Source organism: Triturus cristatus, chromosome 7, assembly GCF_964204655.1.
Source record: "Triturus cristatus chromosome 7, aTriCri1.1, whole genome shotgun sequence".
NCBI classification, from domain to species: domain Eukaryota; kingdom Metazoa; phylum Chordata; class Amphibia; order Caudata; family Salamandridae; genus Triturus; species Triturus cristatus.
Genome location: NC_140590.1, coordinates 311,320,389 through 311,341,419, shown reverse-complemented (window position 1 = coordinate 311,341,419; position 21,031 = coordinate 311,320,389). Strand labels below are relative to the sequence as shown.

The following is a 21,031-nucleotide window of genomic DNA, read 5'->3' as shown; positions in this document are numbered from 1 at the left end:
CACCACAACCGCGGGTTTGGAGGTCCATCAGTCCTTAGACTGGAGTGGAAATAAAAAATGTAACTCCTCTGAAGTCCAACACTTTCCCTTTGCGCAGTCTGGATTAAGAAAAGTACATCTAGCTCCTCCAAAGTCCTTTTCTCTCCCTACTGGGTTGACTGGGACAGAAACAGAATATTTAACCTCTCCGAAGTCTAACACTTGCATTGCATTGTTTGGAATAGGAATAGTCTATTTAACCCTTTTGAAGTCTAACACTTTCCCCACTGTTGCGTTCTTTGGAGTGAGAATAGTAAATTGAGGCCACCCTTGAAGTCGTATACATTCCCTATTGGTGAATAAACTGGAGAGCAAATAATAAATGTAATACTTTTTTTAAAATTGTATATATTGTATACTTTATTTAAAAATATATATATATATGCTTTTTATTGCATTAATGTAAAAATGTATATTTAATATAATGTAAAATATGTATATTTGATAATTGTGTTACACTATATATATATAAATGTGTATATATACTACTTGTAAACTGTGTATATATATATATATGTGTATATATATATATATATATATATATATATATATATATATATATATATACATACATATTTAACAAAAACATATTTTTGTATGTTTTTGGATGATATTAATGTTAATTGATGTTTTATTTCTGATATTTTTGTACCTACCATTATAAGTATAGAGACAGGATAATTCGGTAAATTATATTTTTTTACATGATATTTGTGTCAACGAATATTGGTTACCTCAATATTCTGACAGTGATGCGTTAAAGACCTTCTTAATAACTATAAAAACATTCTTCAAATTTACAGCATTAGTAGTTTGACACATTGATGTATTATGCAAACTATTTTGATACAGGCCTAATCTTCTGATTATTTTCCAATGTAACACGTCTTTCATCGAGCTTAAAAGCCACATACCATTCTGCCCACGCTACAAACATTATCAACCACATTTTGTCCATTGTCGTTAAGAACTTGCTATGCTGTTCATATGTGCTGCATTGTTAACGTAATATTGTTAAATAGTCAGAGTACCTTGTTACTAGTTTGAAATAGCACATCAATATTAAATCGCAATAACAAATATATGGCGCTACTGCAATGGAGTAGCTTCCAAAAATCATCCTACTTCATTTAAATATTCTACAGGCCTTATTATGACTTTGGCGGTCTTGTAGTAGGACCGCATTGCTGCCGCCCTGCTTTGAGACCGCCAAAGCTATTGATGGCTGCCTGCCAGAGTATGACTTATTTTTACTCTGGCAGGCAGTTCTTTAGCAGTCCCACTGCAGTGCCTTTGAAAAAGGCAACGCAATGGGAGCGTCAAAGGCAGTTCCTGCAGGGCATGGACTATCAAGTCCATGCCCTACAGAAACTGGGGGTGCATGCACACAGGGGGGCACAACATGTGCCCTCTTGCATGCACCCTATGGCATTGAGGCAACACCTTTCTTTCCTCACTGCCACACTTTCCATGGCGGTTGCAGCGCCATGAAAAGTGTGGGCGCGAGGAAACCCGTAACATGCTTGGTGGTGCCACAGCAGCACCGCCAGAATGTTAAGGGCCTCAGACCTCTGCACCACTGCCAGGGATCGCGGATCCTTGGCGGTCCAAACACCACAGTCCTAATGCAGCGGGTGGATTACCATTATGGCGGGTCCGCGGACTGCCACCACAGGTTCGGCGATCCAAGGACTTGTAATAGGGGCCTACATGTTGTTTTCAAAATACAATTAGAGAATGCTAAGGAAATTTGATTTTAAACTACATATTACAGTTTCCAGAGAATTTGCCAGGTAAGGGTCTGTAGCATGCCTGCAAACTATTACTCGATGTATGTATACCTCGATATTCTAGGTTAAATATTCAGGGGGCATGATATGAAAACTGAATATGTAACGACAATCTTCAATCAGTAGCTGCGCACAATCACTCTCTGGTTAAAGTTTTTTTGCTATAAGAGGTGAAAGGTCAGCTGGGATCCCAATCCATTTAGGAAGGTATGCTGCATCATAGTGGAAACGTTTGAGGACAGGCGAATCAGGTAAAGTATAGTTGTCAAGGTAAATAACCTCCCCGCCCGCAAGGTAACCTGCCCAAATTCCAAAGGTACCGATGGTCATGATGGTGTGGTTGCAGTGAGCAAGGAGGGCAAAATCCTTCCCCGGTGATGCCTCATTGCTGTCACCAGAGAAGTAGACATCGCCTCCAGCGTTGTTAATATTTTCCTTGCACCACTGTATCCCATTGCTTGTCACCACAAACACAGGCTCCTCGTATTTGTCACGAAAATATTTCATAGCTTTTTCTAAATAGCCTTTATCAGCTACTACCCCTTTCCAGATGTTGGGCATTGTTTTAAGATAGTCCCCTCTTCGAACATGAACCCCAATGTAAGTTACATTCTTCCGAGAGCCCTTTAATGACTCCAAGTACAGATTGGCCTCCTCCTTGATAAAGTCATGGAATGTGAACTCTTTGAGGATCTCATCTCGAATGTGATGGTAGAAGGTCCAAGACCAAGAATAGCCAGCCAACTGCAGATACTTCCCACTGATGTTCTTGTACTCCTCAGACATCCAGTTATGTAGCCAATACTTTGTCCATTTTATTTTGTTGGCCACACTTTGGTGCAGTTGTGGCAGACGTATCTTGAAAATTGGAGCTAGCCAATCGAACATGCTTGGTAATATATAAGCTGGCTGCCCGTTTAGTTTGGCCAAAGCATATAGCACTGCATACTCACCCATTTGATTTCCTAGACGACCAATGGAATTCACAGTCCATGCCCCATCAGCGAGGAGATGCGATTCATTCAGTAAAATCCTAGGTTCCTTATGGAAGCTGATAATGTGGGGGACTGAGTAGGCAGTTGTACATTGACTTGTATTATGGTAGTAAAAAGACACAAAGCAAAGCACAAGAAGAGCAACAAAAGCATTGATGAGAAAGAAAATCTTTCTGCTGATGTTCCCAGTCAGTTGCTGATTCATATTTGCTTTTTCCTGTTTGACCTAGACAAAAAGAAATGAACAACAATGAGTTGTCTGCATTCAAGTGATGAAATTTCAATGTCTCAATTGTAGAGGTCTTCTTGTTCTTGCTTACCCTGTACTTTGTCTCTTGTGCATTGCTCAATAAAAAGATGGAGATGTGTCCACCTGTTGTGAGCACATAATCTGTGTATATATGTTTGAGAGCTTGAGGAATGCCTATTGACCCTTGTGGTAAAAGCTGTGTGAGATCATAAGGGTCAATGAATTGGAGTTGGAATGTCAGATCATTATCAGACTGAACAGGCACGTTAAGACCAGGTTAATAGTTCAATATCCCTTCCAAAAAGAATTGTAAGACTTCAGAACAGTCAAGGACATGCTTTCTGAAGTTAGGGCCTGATTTACAAAAAAAAACTTTTACTATATCAAACCCTGTGATTTGAAATATTGCAAGTTTTGCAACCACAAAATGCATTTCATAATGTACAAACACCATTTTACAAGTTGGAAAAGACATACTGACTTGTAAAATGGTATTTGCTTTCTGATTATCAAATTGGATAGTCCATGAAAAGAGCACTCTCTGCTATTTACACTTTGGAAGGGGCAATGTCAATGTTTTGTGACTAAAAATGCAATGGCAAATCATTGATCAGTTACTAATCCCTCATTTTGGGAGGTCGATGGAAACTGATTAGCAAAACATAAGCTGCCCCTTTGGAAATTGTGTCTGTGGCCTTGGGGCGAGAGGGCGGTTGGGGACTGAGTGGTGAAGAATTTCTTGCTTGGCGAAACACATGTATGGATGAAAGTCTGCTGTACCTTGCAAGACTCCATCTTTGTATTTTCAGGATTACAGGGATCACACATTGTGAATAGCCTAATTAATATTCATGGGACAGGCCATCGTGCAACCTTCTTTTAGTGAACAGTTTGGAATGTGACCTATTAGTACATAATATGCATCACAAATTGCATACTCATTGATAAATTAATCGGTGTGAAAATGGCACATCTCTGATTTGTGAATGGGACATTACAAATGGCCCTTAGGCCACTCAAAGGACACTTTGGGCCAGATTATAAGTACCACTAGACTCCTCGTGGACCAGACTTGTGGTGGCACGGTGGTGGCAGTCTTGCGACCCCCACATTAAAACTCTGGTGGTCGTGCCGCATTGGGACTGTTCTCTGCCGGTGGCGCAGCTGTCCAGAGGCATCTATATGCTAGGTAGGACTGGTACGGTCCCACCAGGAATATTACAACTTTCATCACTGCCACTGATTTCAAGGAGGTCTTTCCTCCATGAAAACAGTAGTGTTGAGGAAAAAAGGGGGCCCTGCAGGGCCCTGTTGTGCCTCACACCTTGTGGACAAGTGCCACCCTGTGTTCATGTACAGAAGTTCCCACACAGTAAGGACTTTTCAGTGCATGCCATGCTGGAACTTCCTTTGATGCTCCCTTGCCGGGGCCTATTTTATAGGCACAGCTGTGGGAACAGCAAAGGAAATGTCTGCCAGAGACAAAAAAAGTCATTATAGGGCGGGCGGTCCTCACACGGGTTTGGCAGTGCGTTAGCAGGACGGTGATACACCACATATGAATGTTGTGAGCGTATTCAATTATAATTCACAGCAAGTAATCTATACAATTATATGTCCTTGCAAAATGTATGGAATGAGTTTTATGATGGCCGGACGATTACTTATCTTCAACAAGATCCTTAGAATTCCTTCTATTAGCACTGGCAGCTTGTTTACTCTCAGTTATCATTCTGTTAACTCTTTCCAGCAGCCCATAACACTGCGAAGAATTATAAGGGAGTGCATTTGTGTGCATTATAAGTTTTCACTTAAAACTCCTTCATGTTATTGGAAACACATTGTACCCCATTGTCTGTGATTGTAGAAGACGGAAAGCCCTCTGTAAAAGAGTATTCATTTATGAAATCCAATATCCTTTCAGTACTGTAAAATTTCCACCTAAAACACTAACTAAATCTCCACAGGGTGATAATGCACCACATTTCACTACCCAACTATTGATGTGTTTGAAGGCAGTTCATGCCCAGGGTATTCACACAAAATGCATTAAAAAAATATTATGTGACAGAAATATCATGTCTAAAATATTGGGATTTTAAAATATTGTGGTATGTAATCTCAAAGCCAAAAATATCGAAATTAGGTGTTGTAGTAAATATCGTTGTCAAATATATCGATTCGAAATATTATTTGTAATAAAATATGTTTGTTTTTATGTGTTGTTATGTATTGTAAAATAATACACATTTCATAATTTGTTTGTGTAAATGTATGTTGTAAAAGAAATGAAATTGTTGAATTTCTGTTGTGTTAATTAAGATTTTTTAGGAGTGGGATGTTGGGTTATAGGGGATAAGGGTGGGGAGTAACTTAAACAATGATAACATTTGTTTAATATTATTACATTTCTTTTTTAATTAAGTACATTTACAATTTAAAGACATTTAGGAGTGGGATGTTGGGTTTATAGGTGATAAGGATGGGGAGCAGAATAACAATTTTTTAAAAATGCATGGAATATTAAAAGAAATATTAAAAATATAAATATTTTAGATAGAAGTTTTGAAATTTAGTAGTGGGATGTTGGGGTATTGAAGAAGAGTTTGGAGAGTATTTAAAGTTACTTTGTTTGATTTTAATTTTTAAATAAAATAACAATTTTTAGTAGTAGGATGATGGAAGGTAGGGCAAAGTGTTGGGGAGTACTTTCAAATAAAACATTAAATACAAAAAGTTTTAAAATGTAGTAGTGGGATGTAGATTGATAGGGTATATTGTGGGACATTTTTTAAATACTATAATTTATTTTAAAAGAAGAAATTTTTCGAAAGAGAAAAAAGAAATAGTTGTGGGATGTATATTTATAGGGGAAAGGGGTGAGGTATAGTGCTAATTATTTTTTGAAATTATGCTATTTTTTGGATTTTTTTTTTAAATGCATTTAAATTAATTAATTAGTGGTATGTATTGTTATAATGGAATATGCTGTTTTAAAAAAATTAATTTTATTATAATATTTTTATCAATTCTTTTACGGCGGGTTATGTTGTAAAATGTTGGTAAATACAATTAAAATGTGCACATTTTTGATTAAATTAGAAATCTTTTTCTTAACATGTTTGAAAATGTATGTAAAAAAGTTTAAGTAGTTTTTGTGTGTGGATGCTATGTTTATAAGGAAGTTGGGATTTTTAATAAATTGAATTTAAATTTTGAAAATATGTGTAAATAGGAATTTGAAAGATAAACTAACTACATTTTTTTGTGCTTTGGTGATTATGAAGTTAATTATTGTGGGCATCATTACGATGCCGGGCGGACGCGTAAACACCCGACCATAGGTCAACGGTTTCAACCGCACAATTTAGATGCGACAGCCCTATGTGCAATCAGACACGACCATTTTACAATGGCAGCTTGTGTAGCGGGTGGGAAAGGCCCGCAGCACAACCTGCCATTGGGAAATTGATGTTTTTAAACATCCCTGCACCATGTGGCAGGCACCATAGGTGCCCCCCAGGCCTCATAGTGGAGGCTGATGAGGGACTGACATGTAAAGACAAACATGTCTTAATCATAATTCTGACAGTGGAACCAAGGCTGGCTCCAACGTCATTATGGGATTATGAGTGTTTCTGATGCTAGAAGTGCAGCAGATAGTCCCTCCGCCTGATGCCTGAACCCGCTGAATTGTAATGTGGCAGACGGACCTAAATGGCAGATGTTGGGCGGACCGCACCCAGCAGCCAGTCAGTTGCGGTCAGCCCAATACCTTAATCTGACCCTACGTTTTAAAAAAAAAATTATATATAGGTTCTCCAAATAAAAGATTATTTTTGGGGAGTTGGTGTTTTATGTGTATGAATTAATTATAATGTAGTTTTTAAAAAAAAACATTTTGGGCCTGATTATGATGTCGGTCGGAAAGGCTCCGAACAGCATTTGGATTTTCCTAAACTGTGTCGAAACCTATGTTTCCGACTGAGGGCCTCATTACGATGTCTGTCAGAAAGGCTCCGAACAGCATTTGGATTTTCCTAACCCGGGTCGGAACCCATCTTTTCCAACCGACTAGGAAACATTTCCGCCTGACCGATTACGATAGAACTAAACATTTGGTCTTTCGGACTCAGTTCAGACTGGCATTAGGAGACTCTGAGTCGGTTGGAGCAGAATCGTACAGGTCTGTGGACTGCGTTTCCGACCGACGTATTACGATGTCGGATTTGGACAGCCTTTCCGAATCAGTCTGTCCGACACAAAACTGCTGTCCGTAACTGACTTTGGGGACCTGTAGCAGGCCTCCCTTCACACAGAGGCCTCAGATTGGGGCCAGTGGGGGTACCCAAGGGACCCCCCTTTACAACCATTCACAGTGTGGCGGGCACCATGGGGTGCCTGCGACAGGGTGCAAGGTTTTCCACAACCACCCCATTTTTCAATGTGAACCGGTATTGTTGGTCGGATCACAGGCTCCTATTGTAGTCAATGGGAGTCTGATCGAGCGGTGTTTGGAAACATTGTATTTGGTCGATCAGACTCTTTGAACCCGAGTCAGTCGGAACCAATTCCAACAAGGAGTCAATCCGAATGCTTTCCGACCAACATCATAATAACACCCAGAGTCGGAAACATTTCCAACTGACCGAATACGATGGAAAGGTAACCGTTGGGTCATTCCGAATCGATTCCGACCGGCATTCGGAAACTGAGTAGGCCGAACCTGGATCATACAGCTCTACGGAGGCGTTTCCGACCAATATATTATGCTGTCGGACTCAGACAGCCTTTCCAACTTGGATCGTCCAACATGAAAAGGCTGTCGGAAAATGACTTTGGGGGTCACTAGCAGGCCCTGAACCTCCAGTTTGGGGCTGTGGGGGTACCCAACGGATCCCCTTGTAGAACCATGCACAGTGTGACAGGCACCATGGGGTACCCACCACAGGTAGCAAGGTTTTCCTAAACCACACCTTTTTTCAATGGAAGCCTGTGCTGTCTGTCGGAACACAGGCTCCCATTGACGTCAATAGGAGACTTTCCGAACGGTGTTCGGAAGCATCATAATCGGTTGGTCAGAACCGCAGAGCGCTAGTCAGTCAGAACCGAATCCAATAAGGAGTCTGGAGGTTTATTTTCCGACTGACATCATAATCAGGCCCATTGTTTAATAGTTTTAAGCATATATACTGCCATCGTCGATTTCAATTCTGACTGGCTGACTATGAATCAGCCAGTCCAAATTGAAACCGGCCGGTCATTCTGGCTGGCTTCCGACGGGCTCAAGGAGCCCACCTGCCAGTCGGAGGCCGGCCCATAATCCCAAAGGGCGTTCTTTCCACCCTTTGGATTACGATGCACTGTTTCCAGTAGGCTTGCCATGGCGGCCTTTCTGGAATAGAAACCCTGTCGGAAAGTGTGTTCTGGGGCCCCTAGTAGGACCCCTTGTGTGCTCGGGTTGGGGGCCAAGAGAGCACCTATGGTGCCCCCCTGTTTATCCCTGCACCCCGTGGCAGGCACCTTCAGGCACCACATCCCCTCCCATTTCCCTATGGGAGCATGTACTACAGGCAGTTTACGGCCACATGTTCACATAGGGAAATGTTGGAATGCGACCGAACAGTGTTCGGTCACATCCAAATCAGGCCATCGGGACGACCGACCGGGGGTCGGTCGGACCTGTTTACGAGACGTGTCAGGTAGAAGCAATTCCAGTCGATATCAAAATTGGCCCCTTAATGTTCACTGTCTGCCCTGCGTTTGTTTATATTGGAGTGTGAATAGTTAATTAAGAAAATTTACGGGCATATTTACAAGGAAGTTGCAGAGTGCAGCGTTTGCCTCCTTGGCTTAATGGCACGCTCCACCACTTCTGAAATGCAGGGCTACGCTGTATTTACAACAATAAGGTGCAGCCTTGCGTTTCCCCTTGTGCTAGCGCTAATTTGACTGCCTAGTGCCAACGCGGGTACCCTTACACCTAAGTGCCTGAGTTGAGGGGAATGATTGCTTATGTGCAGGAAGGTGTCCCTTCCTGCACATAAACAATCTGAAATGGTGTTTTGAAATGTCTATGTGTGCTGCTTAATACATAGAAGTTGCAAAACATAATTTTTTAATGATTGTTTATGTGCAAGAAGGGACACCTTCCTGCACATAAACAATCAGTGACCTTTTGCTTGTTCTATGTGTGCTGCACAATGCAGCACACATGGAAACAGCAAAAACGAAGAGAAATTAAACATTTCTCCTTGTTGTGCCAGTGTAAGACTAGGTTTTCCCTTAATATGGGGCAGCATCAAAATCAATGGGTGTTACGGTGGAACGCCCTCCGCAACACCCATTGCCCGCCCCTTTCACACTAAGGAGCCTATTAAAATGTTGGGTGGACTTGCGTCTGCCCAACACCGTCTCGGAAATGGGACCAACTGACCTCCGGTCGGCGGTCCCGACCTCCTGATTAGAATGCGACCAAACACTGTTCGGTCGCATTTTGATATTTCTCTATGGGAGCATGTGTTACAACCATAAACCATCCGTAGTACATGCTCCCATAGGGAAATGGGAGGGAGTGTTAATCCCTGCATCCTGTGGCAGGCACATAAAGTTGCCTGCCACAGGGTGCAGGGATTAACTGCCCCCAACTGGAGGCCGCAGAGGCAAGGGGTCCTGCTAGGGGCCCCCATACTCGCTCTCTGACAGGCTTTCCGTGTCATAAAGCCCGAAAGGGAAAGCCTGCCTGAGACCGAGTATCGTAATCCCAAGGGTGGAAAGGCTGCCCTTTGGGATTACAGGCAGGCCTCCGACATGTCCCAGGCCTGCCATTGCAGCTTGAATGCAGTTTCAAACTGCCATGTCGGCTTGGCCTTCAAACCCCCTTGCCAAGCCTTAAACACCCTTTTTTATAACATATAGTTCACCCTTTACATAGGCCCAGGGTGGCCCATAAGGTACTTTGAGATCAAAAGTTTGGACATGTACTTTGAAATTTTATATGTCCTGGTAGTGAAAAATTCACAAATTAGCTTTTCACTACTGTGAGGCCTATCTCTACCATAGTATAGCATTGTAGTTGCCTTATTGCCCTTTATAAGTGTAATTTCCAAATTGGAAGAGATTACCGGTTAATGTTTGGTGTCTCTGGAATTTAATTTAAAATCCTAATTTATGGTGTAGTTGGATTTTAAATTACAATTTTGAAAATGCTACTTTTAGAAAGATTGAATGGTCCTGCCCTATCCCTTTTGTGCCTGTACCCTGTCTTGGGTCACACCACTAGGTGTAACTGAAAGTTAGATTTTGTGAATTTCTCCCAGACAGTGACACAATAGAGGGATTAGGTGTGGCTGGATTGGCCATCTACTTACAGGATGAGAGGAAGGCCCAGAGGCCTACTTACAACTGAATAGCATGTGCTCTGCCTTCACACAAAGGGCCTAACAATCATGCATTGTTACTTCAACCAGCTCAGAGCCAGGCTAGGAGTTATAAGCTTCTCCCACCTTTCAGAACCAGTGCATCAGGGTATAAGAGAAAAACCTCAGGCACAACACTTCAATATACTTCTGGACCTGTGGATACTCTGCCAGGAAGAAGGACTGCTATGCTGCTACAAGGACTGCCATTTTGATGGACTGCTGCTCTAAAGGGACTGCTGCCCTGCTGTACTGACCAGCTGCCTGCTACCCTCTTGCCTGAGGAAAAAGAACTGGACTACAACTTCATCTTGAAACCAGGACCCCAGAGTGACTAAAATGTCTAGTTTGCTGGCCTCTTGATCTGAGCTTCAAGGAGATAAAAGGCTCCCCAACAGATCCTGGACTCATCTTCAGCAAGATCCTGACCCTCAAATGGTGCCTCTCAGGTCCTGGACCATTGGTGTTGGCTTTCAAACTTTTAAGATCAAGGTTTTGGGCTCTTTGTGACCATGAACTGGCCTGCTAGCACCAGTATTATGCCGCTCCCACCAAGAATCAGTATGTCTCTTTGTACAGCAAGCATCAATTATCCGTTCATAACTGTGTGGTGCTCCCTTGACAAAGAAGAAACAGCAACGTCAGTGGTTCAGAAATCACGCTTGTTTATTTGGTAAAGAGCTGCCACCATAGAAACATCATGCAGACACACCAACAGCTATTCCTCCAACTGATTTAGTGCTTTATTACGAGTCTGGTGGTCCACGGACCACCAGACTCATGGGGGCACAAGAGTGGATGTCTTCTGACTGTCCCATTATGACCAGGTCGGTTTGGCCACCGTGGGACCACCACAGCCCCCAGGGATCAGAGATGCCTGGTGGTGGTGCAGCAGTATCGGGCCGCAATATGCTTGGCGGGGCCGCTGCAGCCCCGCCAAGCATATTACAAGTTTCCTCACTGCTACACTTTTCATGGTGGTGCGACCGACATGTAAAGTGTGGAAGTGAGGAAACAATGTGCAACATGACATGTGATGAACAGAGGGGGGCGCAGCATGTGCCCCCCTGTGTGCATGTGCACCAGTACCTGGATGGCATGGACTGCAGGAGTCCATGCCAAGCAGGTACTACTTTTGACATTCCCATTGTGGTGCTTAGTTCATAGGCACCGCCCTGGGAACGCCAAAGAACAGCCCGCCAAACAGAAGAAAACTCCTGATCTGGGAGGCGGTTTATACATGAGTTTGGCAGGGCGGGAGCGGGTTGGTCCCACTCCCGCAATGCCAAACTCATAACAAGGCGCTTACAATGCTAACACAGCATTCTAAGCCTTACATACAAGGCTTCTATAACCTGACATCATATAACACAAATTCTCAGTTTCTAATGAACACTTGCATTTACTTTTCCCCTTAGGATAAATCTTGCAAAACATTTTAAAATAAATCAAACCCAAAAAGTATAAGATCAAACTGTGAAGAGCTGTTTTATTAAATAAAGAGCAGAAACCAATAAAAACAAAAACTTGAAAGCAAAACCTCGAAGCAATAATGGTACATTGCACCAAGCTCGAACTAAATAAACTCATCATGAATTTCAGGCCACTTCATGAACCTGAAAGGAACCTGCCTAATATCAGCTTCAGCAAATCGCAGGCAAACACTTTTCTGGCCTGTTTGACATGCTCATACCACCCTTTCTTCCAAAACCTGACTCAAAACAAGAAGCAGCATCATTCTCACCAGATATCTCCAAACTGTCCCAGGTGGTTCCTCGTATGGATTTAACCACTCTTGCGACATTCCAACATTTTTTTCCATTGAATCTAACCACATTTCGGCACACATGTAGCAGAGGATCTTTACTTCCTGACAAAGTGCTGCTAACTACAAAATTTAAGGACTCCTTCAACAAAGAAAAATGTGTGATATGCCAAACTAATCCGAAAGAAAAGCTAACATCAACTCTGGCTGGACAGAAGAGAGTTTAAATTGCCACAGAAATACGGCAAGACGAAGTTCACAAAAGATTGAAACTGATTGGTGAAGAGGATCAAATATTTTATCATTGTAACAAGTGCTACAAGTTGTATACAATGAAGTAAAGCCTGGGAAAATTAATTAAACAATTAGCAGAAACCAGTGATCAACAACAAGAATCCAAATCTTCTGAGAAAGCGATGACAACCAAACCTATTGCCCATCCACTTAGAAGACTGATGGCTAACCCTTGTCCATCTCCAACAAGTGATCAGAAAGCAGAGGATCTAGAATGTGCTATCTGTGGTTTAGCCAGAACAAGGGCCAAATGAATTGATGAAAGAACAAAGCATTCTTACATACACAAATTCTATTACATGATATCATATAACCAGTATGAATGAACACTACAAACCAAAACCAAAGGGGATGATGGACGGAGTGTTGAACATTGCACACACTCACCCCCAGTCAACTGATCTTCCCTGTACCGGAAACAAGCATCCTGGGACCAGTTTCTGGCTAATCAGCCGTCATCAGCCAGGCTAGCTTGAATCCAGTGGCAAAGTGAGCAAGGGACCCACGTCTGGGCATACCCTGCCAACTTAGGGCGAACAAAGCAAAACCAAAGGGGATCATGGACGGACTGTTGAACATTGCAAGCACTCACCCCCAGTCAATTGATCTGGGTTTAATCCATCATCATTCTTTAGCTCACTCCGTCACCCCAGTTCAGACATGGCCATATGCAAATCAATCTGACCCTGTGCCTTATGGGAACAGTCCAGCCCGAACTGCCAAGCCATGTCTTCCCTGGACCGGAAACAAGCATCCTGGGACCGGTTTCTGGCTAATCAGCCGTCATCAGCCAGGCTAGCTTGAATCCAGTGGCAAAGTGAGCAAGGGACCCACGTCTGGGCATACCCTGCCAACTTAGGGCGAACAAAGCAAAACCAAAGGGGATGATGGACGGAGTGTTGAACATTGCAAGCACTCACCCCCAGTCAACTGATCTGGGTTTAATCCATCATCATTCTTTAGCTCACTCCGCCATCCCAGTTCAGACATGGCCATATGCAAATCAGACTCACCCTGTGCCTTATGGGAACAGTCCAGCCCGAACTGCCAAGCCATGTCTTCCCTGGACTGGAAACAAGCATCCTGGAACCGGTTTCTGGCTAATCAGCCGTCATCAGCCAGGCTAGCTTGAATCCAGTGGCAAAGTGAGCAAGGGACCCACGTCTGGACATACCCTGCCAACTTAGGGCGAACAAAGCAAAACCAAAGGGGATGATGGACGGAGTGTTGAACATTGCAAGCACTCACCCCCAGTCAAATGATCTGGGTTTAATCCATCATCATTCTTTAGCTCACTCCGCCACCCCAGTTCAGACATGGCCATATGCAAATCAGTCTGACCCTGTGCCCTGTACAAAAACATGAAAGCAAAACCTCGAACCAATAATGGTACATTGCACCAAGCTCGAACTAAAAAAACTCATCATGAATTTCAGGCCACTTCATGAACCTGAGAGGAACCTGCCTAATATCAACTTCAGCGAATCTCAGGCAAACAATTTTCCGGCCAGTTTGACATGCTCATATCACCCTTTCTTCCAATACCTGACTCAAAACCAGAAGCAGCATCATTCTCACCAGATATATCCAGACTGTCCCAGGTGGTTCCTCGTATGGATTTAACCACTCTTGCCACATTCCAACAATTTGTTCCATTGACTCTAACCACATTTCGGCACACATGTAGCAGAGGATCTTTACTTCCTGACAAAGTGCTGCTAACTACAAAATTTAAGGACTCCTTCAACAAAGAAAAATGTGTGATATGCCAAACTAATCTGAAAGAAAAGCTAACATCAACTCCGGCTGGACAGAAGAGAGTTTGAGATGCCACAGAAATACGGCAAGACGAGGTTCACAAAAGATTGAAAGTGATTGGTGAAGAGGATCAAATATTTTATCATTGTAACAAGTGCTACAAGTTGTATACAATGAAATAAAGCCTGGGAAAAATGTATTTAAAAATAGTAGGAACCAGTGATCCACAACAAGAATCCAAATCTTCTGAGAAAGCGATGACAACGAAACCTATTGTCGATCTACTTAGAAAACTGATGGCTAACCCTTGTCCATCTCCAGCAAGTGATCAGAAAGCAGAGGATCTAGAATGTACTATCTGTGGTTTAGCCAGAACAAGGGCCAAATGAATTGATGAAAGAACAAAGCATTCTTACATACACAGATTCTATTACATGATATCATATAACCACAATTCCCAGTATGTAATGAACACTACAAACTGCCAACGCAAAGCTCAAGCCTACCAGTTAACTACACTGGCCTGTTTTTTGCACCACCCTTACCACTGCCAGTGATGCTCTCCTTCCTTCCTGCGACCCTCTCTTATGCGAATAGGACTTCTGGCACAAAACTTTAGAAGGTAAAACTTCAGCAGGTCTAATCTGGGACTGTATCCGACCTGCACTCCATTGCCGTCTGCCTGAACTTTTAACTTTGACCTGGTCCAGTGCAACCAGATATCCCCAGTTGGCACTTTATGCTTTTAGAAGCTATTTTGTTCTTTATTCTTTCAAAATTCATACCTTTGGTTCTACTGATTGGAGTTCGTGTTTTTGGTCATGTTTCATTTATTAAATTTAGCTCTATTTATCTAGCCTGGTGCATGATATTTTTGCCTGGTGTTTTTACAGTTTTACTGTTTGAAGTGTTGCACAAATACTTTACACATTGACCCTATTTTAAGCTTGACTTCTCTGTGCCAAGCTACCAGAGGGTTGAGCAAAGGTTAGTTTAGGGTTGGCTTCTGCCTTACCCCTGACTAGGACTGTAGTTGCTGCATGACCAGGGCTCACACACCAGTCACCCAATTTCTAAAAGATCCTATTTGAGCAGGGTCAAGACTGAATTGCACCTGGCTGGCAAAAGGACAATGGGTTGGCATGCTACCCTGAGTGAATGCCAGCGGTTATTCAAATTAAATTGCAAGCATTTCTCCCAGGAACAAAAGGCTCCTCATGAACTTCTAGGGTGTTCTCTTGAACTGTGGAAATCCTTCCCCCATTAAAGTCAAATGACTGAGGAGAATCATAAATAACAAGAATTACATTCATTTTTGAGTTCAATCAATTGTTCCCATGATCCTGTATGGAGTTGATCCCCTTTGCTGTATTTTGGAACACATTAGAAACATGGCCAACATTTTTGACACTTGAAACATTCTTTCCCAATGGTTTGACAGCTTTTATGCAGGCTGCATGAGAGTGTGATCCACACCATAAACATCTATGATATGAATTGGAATTGGAACTAGATTTATACTTGTTCTTGGTGTCAGAATTGTGTTGAAACTTGGCATATGATTGTACAAACCTCACCGATGGGGAATGTATATCTGCTAATACTGTGAGAGAACATAGAGAGACATCTATATTGTTAACTATATCAACAGTGTCTTTGAGTGCCGGATTTCTGTGCGTCAGAAGCTGTTCATCAATTATTTTACTGACACAGCGTATTAGAGTTTGGTCTCTTGTATACACATCCAACATCACATTGATTTCACATGGTGATGCCAATATGCATAAAGTTGCTAAATATGAATCTTTGGGTTCATTAGGAAGCTGAACTTGGATATAAAATGTATCTCTCTCTACCACAATAAGGGGTTAATCAGTAAAATGTACATTAAGACACTCTATACTTTCTGAATATTCATTGCTGGACCCTCGCCACACCTGCACTGTGCACTTTCTTCTTGGCCCCTGGAGGTGGGCGGATGCTTTAAAAACCCAGAGCCGGTCCCGCAGCACGGGAGACCGCTCTGCACCGCACCGCACAGCAGCACTTCAGAAACGGACTCTTGCCGGACCCTCATCAGACCAGCACTGTGCACTTTCTTCTCGGCCCCTGGATTTGGGCGGATGCTTTAAAAACCTAGAGCTGGTCCCGCAGCGAGGGACGCGCGCCGGGCATGCCCCGGCTTGGACTGGGCGAAGATCGGGCTAAGACGGGCCTGTCTTAGCGTTTTATAGGCAGGAAGAGGCTGGGCTGGGCCCACGCTCTTGGTTTTGTTCTGCAGGGTGTTGTGACTCACTAATAGATTTACTACATCAGCGTGGGTGAGTTATTTTCATCAGCTTGTTTTTTTGCTCATCTCCATACATGCTTTCTTTGAGTCTGGGACATTCTCTTCTTTGATTCAGACATTTTTTGCATACACTATTGTGGTGGGTCTGTAACTTACAACTTGACTGGACGTGCTATACAACCCACTGGTTGACTACGTGTTACAAACGTCACAAGCTCGAGGGTATATTATACTTATTGTTAAAAGTCTAAGACTGATAAAGGAACTCAAGTAGAACTCCTATTTTGTTTATATACTGTTAGTTCGGTAAAATTGGCAAGAAGACAGCTACAAACTCTCAGGCCAAAACATAGCCCAAACCGGGGGGGGGGGGGGGGGGGGGGTGGGCCTCGTTTGACTTTGTTGAATTGCATAACGGGGACAATGGGGACCATCGAACAGCAGATTATCTCTGTTGAAGAGGTCCCTGTATTAGGTCTAAACACTGATGAGGCTGCAGAGGGTTCATGTGCCCCTCCAGTAGAAGCACTCAGTAGTAAGTCAATTGCAAATGGTTGCATACTGAATGTGTCTGAGCACATTTCAGTAAGCTACCAGGAGAGCGATTACCAACTGCCTACAAAGCACTCAAGAAACCCAGAAACCCTCCCCAATATAATAGAGGAACTATTACTAGAACCAAGGGCGATACCCCCTAAACTTTGTAAAAAGGCACTCAAAAAGGATAAAATTCACCCTCCACATAAACTAGGCAACAAGGAAAAACCTCTAGCTAGTGTTTACTCGTGTACTCAGAGCGATTTCTGTAAGCTAAATGGACGCACTAGATATTTATCTTAGAGATACTTTAACCAACCTAACTAGTAGAGTCAGAGTGTTGGAAGATTCAGTAAAGAGATGCCTGAATAATTGCAAGTTAAACACCACAAAACCGGGCACTATTGGTAACATCGGCCCGGATCATCCAGAAGGCACATACTCGATACGTACGTACAGCACCCACTAATCAAATACATTCTTGGGAGGCTTTTTGTAACAAGGACCAAAATATATGGACTGCTAAACCTCCTACTCTTTATCCCTCAATAACCTTAGCACCCGCTAGGCCTTTATATACCTATACATCTTCTGATAACATCACCTCGTCAGCGGTTGAGAGTAAAAGTACGGGAGCGTACTCTCTGGCAAACTCTGGTGCTAAGAGCACGAATTTATCCATACCTCCGAGTAGCCATGAGACTGAAATGACCTACTTGGATCTACCTCCAGCTGTAACCCCGTATACTGTAGTGCTAGCTAACGTCTGGGGTGATGGAGTCATGGGACACTTTGAGGAATAAATCCCTGGCTAGGATCAAAAACAGGTCTAACTGAGAAGCTTTTCGCTGAATTCAAAATGGCCAGAAGAGTGAGTTTGAGAGGTATAGGATGTAAGAACCTTTATGGGGATTGTGTGGTACTGACCTAAAACCCCGCAGCTTGCACAAACGATATTGAGCAGAGCAGGCAATTATTCTATCTCAGTGCAAGGTATCAATCTAGTCCCCTTGGGATATTTTTACCAGCCTGCTAATAACAACTACATCAAAGAACCTAGCGGACCCCAAAAAGCTACTCATGGTCCCTTATATAACGTTCCAGTTCACAATCGATTTGACATGCTCCCAAACTTAGAGGAGGTTGATTGACTACCATCAGTAGGCACTAGGTCTGCCGAGATAAGGGAAAAAACACAGATCTCCACACAAGCAACACACTTAGGTGTTTAGTCCCTAGAAACATGAATTGCCTCAATCAACAACCAACATATCTTATCTAAAACTGTCATCACCAATCTGTAGGGTTCCTAATTATGCCTGATGGCACTGAGACAGATATCGATAATCTTCCACCTTCAGCCCCATCTGATGTTCCCACATTACCTTCCGATGGTCCAAGACAGAGATGAATAAGGGACATAAGAGGAAAGATCATTGCCATGTAATATTTTGGAATGTTGCAGGTTTAAAAACTAAGGTGAATAACCAGGTATGGTCTGACTTTGTTGGGAAATTTGATATAGTTAGCCTCCAGGAAACTTGGGTAGAAGAGCCTATTTACATGAATTGTTGCAAAAACAATCATACGACGGCAGTTACATCGTCCCACGGAAGATCAAAGGGTGGGTCTATTCACCTATGTTTCAAACTGTAGGAATATAAGTAAAATTGTATTGAATGTCGCAGATAGGTATTTCCAACTTATTACCATTGATGTTGACAAATCACTCCTTATTGCCTTATTGAACTTTTATAACAACGTTCCCAATGAATTGATTGAGGGGGTACTGAGAAAAATAAGTTATCAGCTTACATGCCTCCAAAACAAAGGATTTACTTATTATCTGGGGAGGGGACTTTAACTCTGCTTTGTGTCAACATGCTGAAAGAGGTGTCTGTGGTATCTCGATTGATGAAGATATTAGTCTTTTATACACAATCTATGGGGATCTTTTAAATGAAATTATTTTCACCGTTGATCTAGGATTTGCCAATAATCTATGTTCTCCGCCTATTTCTTTCAGCCCCACTTTTAACGGCTGCGGTACGTTTTCAATTATAGATTTCATTTTACTGTCAAGCAGACATTCCCCTAGTGTCCAGGATTTTTGTCCTCACGCGATCCCCCTGCGAGATCATTTTCCATTGAGCTTAGGTTTATCAGTACATAGAAACGTGATAAACACAAGTGATAGTCCAACTCACATTGTTGGGAATATAACTTTGAGTAGGTTAAACGGGTACTCGCTCCGTTGGGCAAATGTGGACCTTGATGAGTTTACAAGAAAGGCTGTGGTAAACTGCAAAGATGCCTTTCTTGCTTGCCTTGACGAGACAACTCCTCACAAAGACATCATAAAAGGCTTTTTCAAAATCAGATCATATTAAAAAAGCCCTTTTTGTGAAGACTAATAAAAAAAGTTACTAAAGCAAAAGGGTGGTTTGATTCTAAATGTACCAATGCCTACTCAAAACTTAAACATACCCAACACAAATCAGTTAAAAATCGAGACAATATTAAAGAGGCCAGAAGGGAATATAGGTGTGCATTAAAAGAACAGAAACATGCACTAAAAGAAAAAGCTTGGCGTGCCCTACATACAGCCTCTGAAACCAGAGATACTTCTTCCTTTTGGAAGGCAGTTAATGCTCCCTTTCTGGTTGACAGAGGTACAGCGTCGATAGAGATAGCTATTAGCGAGGCTGAATGGGTGGAACATTACTACATTACTCCGAACTGTACAATAAACCATTTTGTGATGTATCTGGAGAAGTTGGCATAGTTGATGAGTTAGAACTAATGCCAAGTAGCCACCAAATTGACATATATTTCAACCTTGCTGAGGTTAATCAGGCTATCATGTCAAGTATGGGAGGGAAGGCCCCTGGACCCGACGGTATCCCCATAGATCTTTTTAAATCTAACATCTTGTTATGGGGACCGCTTTTAATGCACGTAATCAATGCAAGTTGTTGGACCTGTTTTTCATCAACTTGGTCTGAATCGATACCAGTTCCGATTTTTAAAAAAGGTGACAGGGAGAATCAAGCGTGCTCTAGACCAATTTCACTGCTGGATTCCACAGTCAAAGTTGTGGGCGAGTTATTTTAACTAGATTACAGGACTAGGCCGAGGACCATTCGATTGTTAGTGATGTTCAATATAGCTTTCGGAAGGGTTTGGGCACCATGGAACAGGGTATTAATTAACCATTCTTCTAAGCAAGTACACTAAGGCAAAAAGGGGCAGGTTATACCTGGCATTCGTTGATTTAACCGCGGCCTTTGACTGCATTATCCACGATAAGCTATGGAGGATTTTAGAGGGAATGGGGGTGGAAAAGTCACTTATATTATTCTTGAGGCAACTCTATTCAGAGGTGAAGGCAAGAGTCCATTATGGGTTAGGGGGAGTGTACAAAATTATTTAGTATAATGAGAGGAGTCAGACAAGGCTGCGTCCTGGCACCCTTCCTCTTCACACTCTATATAAACGACCTAGGACGCGTATTGGTGAAAGAGTGCCAGGACCTACCGTTAGTTGATACACGCCCCATACCTGCACTTTTGTACGCGGACGACGCAGTCCTTATGGCATGCACTCCGCTGGGCCTCCAACGAGTAGTTTCCAGCTTTTCTATGCTCATGTCTGACTTGAGTCTCACCGTTAATAGCTCAAAAACATTCATAATGAAGTGTGGGGTCGGTAGTAATAAGAGCAGAGACTTCTATATAGACGCTTAAAGGATTGAATGCTCAAAAACTTTCTCTTACTTAGGGATCTTGTTTGACGGAATGGGGACCTGGACTGAGGCAGTTAAAGCCGGCAGAATATTATTTATAAAGGCATTGGCAGCACTATCAAATTTTAGCAGAAAATTGGGCAGACGCCC

General features: G+C 42.5%; 1 protein-coding gene across 2 annotated transcripts in view; it reads right to left on the bottom strand.

The window, feature by feature from the left end:
* Nucleotides 1-682: 682 nt before the first annotated feature.
* The window catches only part of LOC146809539 (galactoside alpha-(1,2)-fucosyltransferase 2-like), a 423,459-nt gene continuing 403,110 nt past the window's right edge, over nucleotides 683-21,031 (bottom strand). For both annotated transcript variants that reach the window (XM_085616371.1, XM_085616370.1), the window contains exon 4: nucleotides 683-3,050. In XM_085616371.1, coding sequence (XP_085472497.1) covers nucleotides 1,977-3,029 — 1,053 coding nt within the window. In that variant the 5' untranslated portion in view covers nucleotides 3,030-3,050 and the 3' untranslated portion in view covers nucleotides 683-1,976. The remainder of the gene's footprint in view (nucleotides 3,051-21,031) is intronic.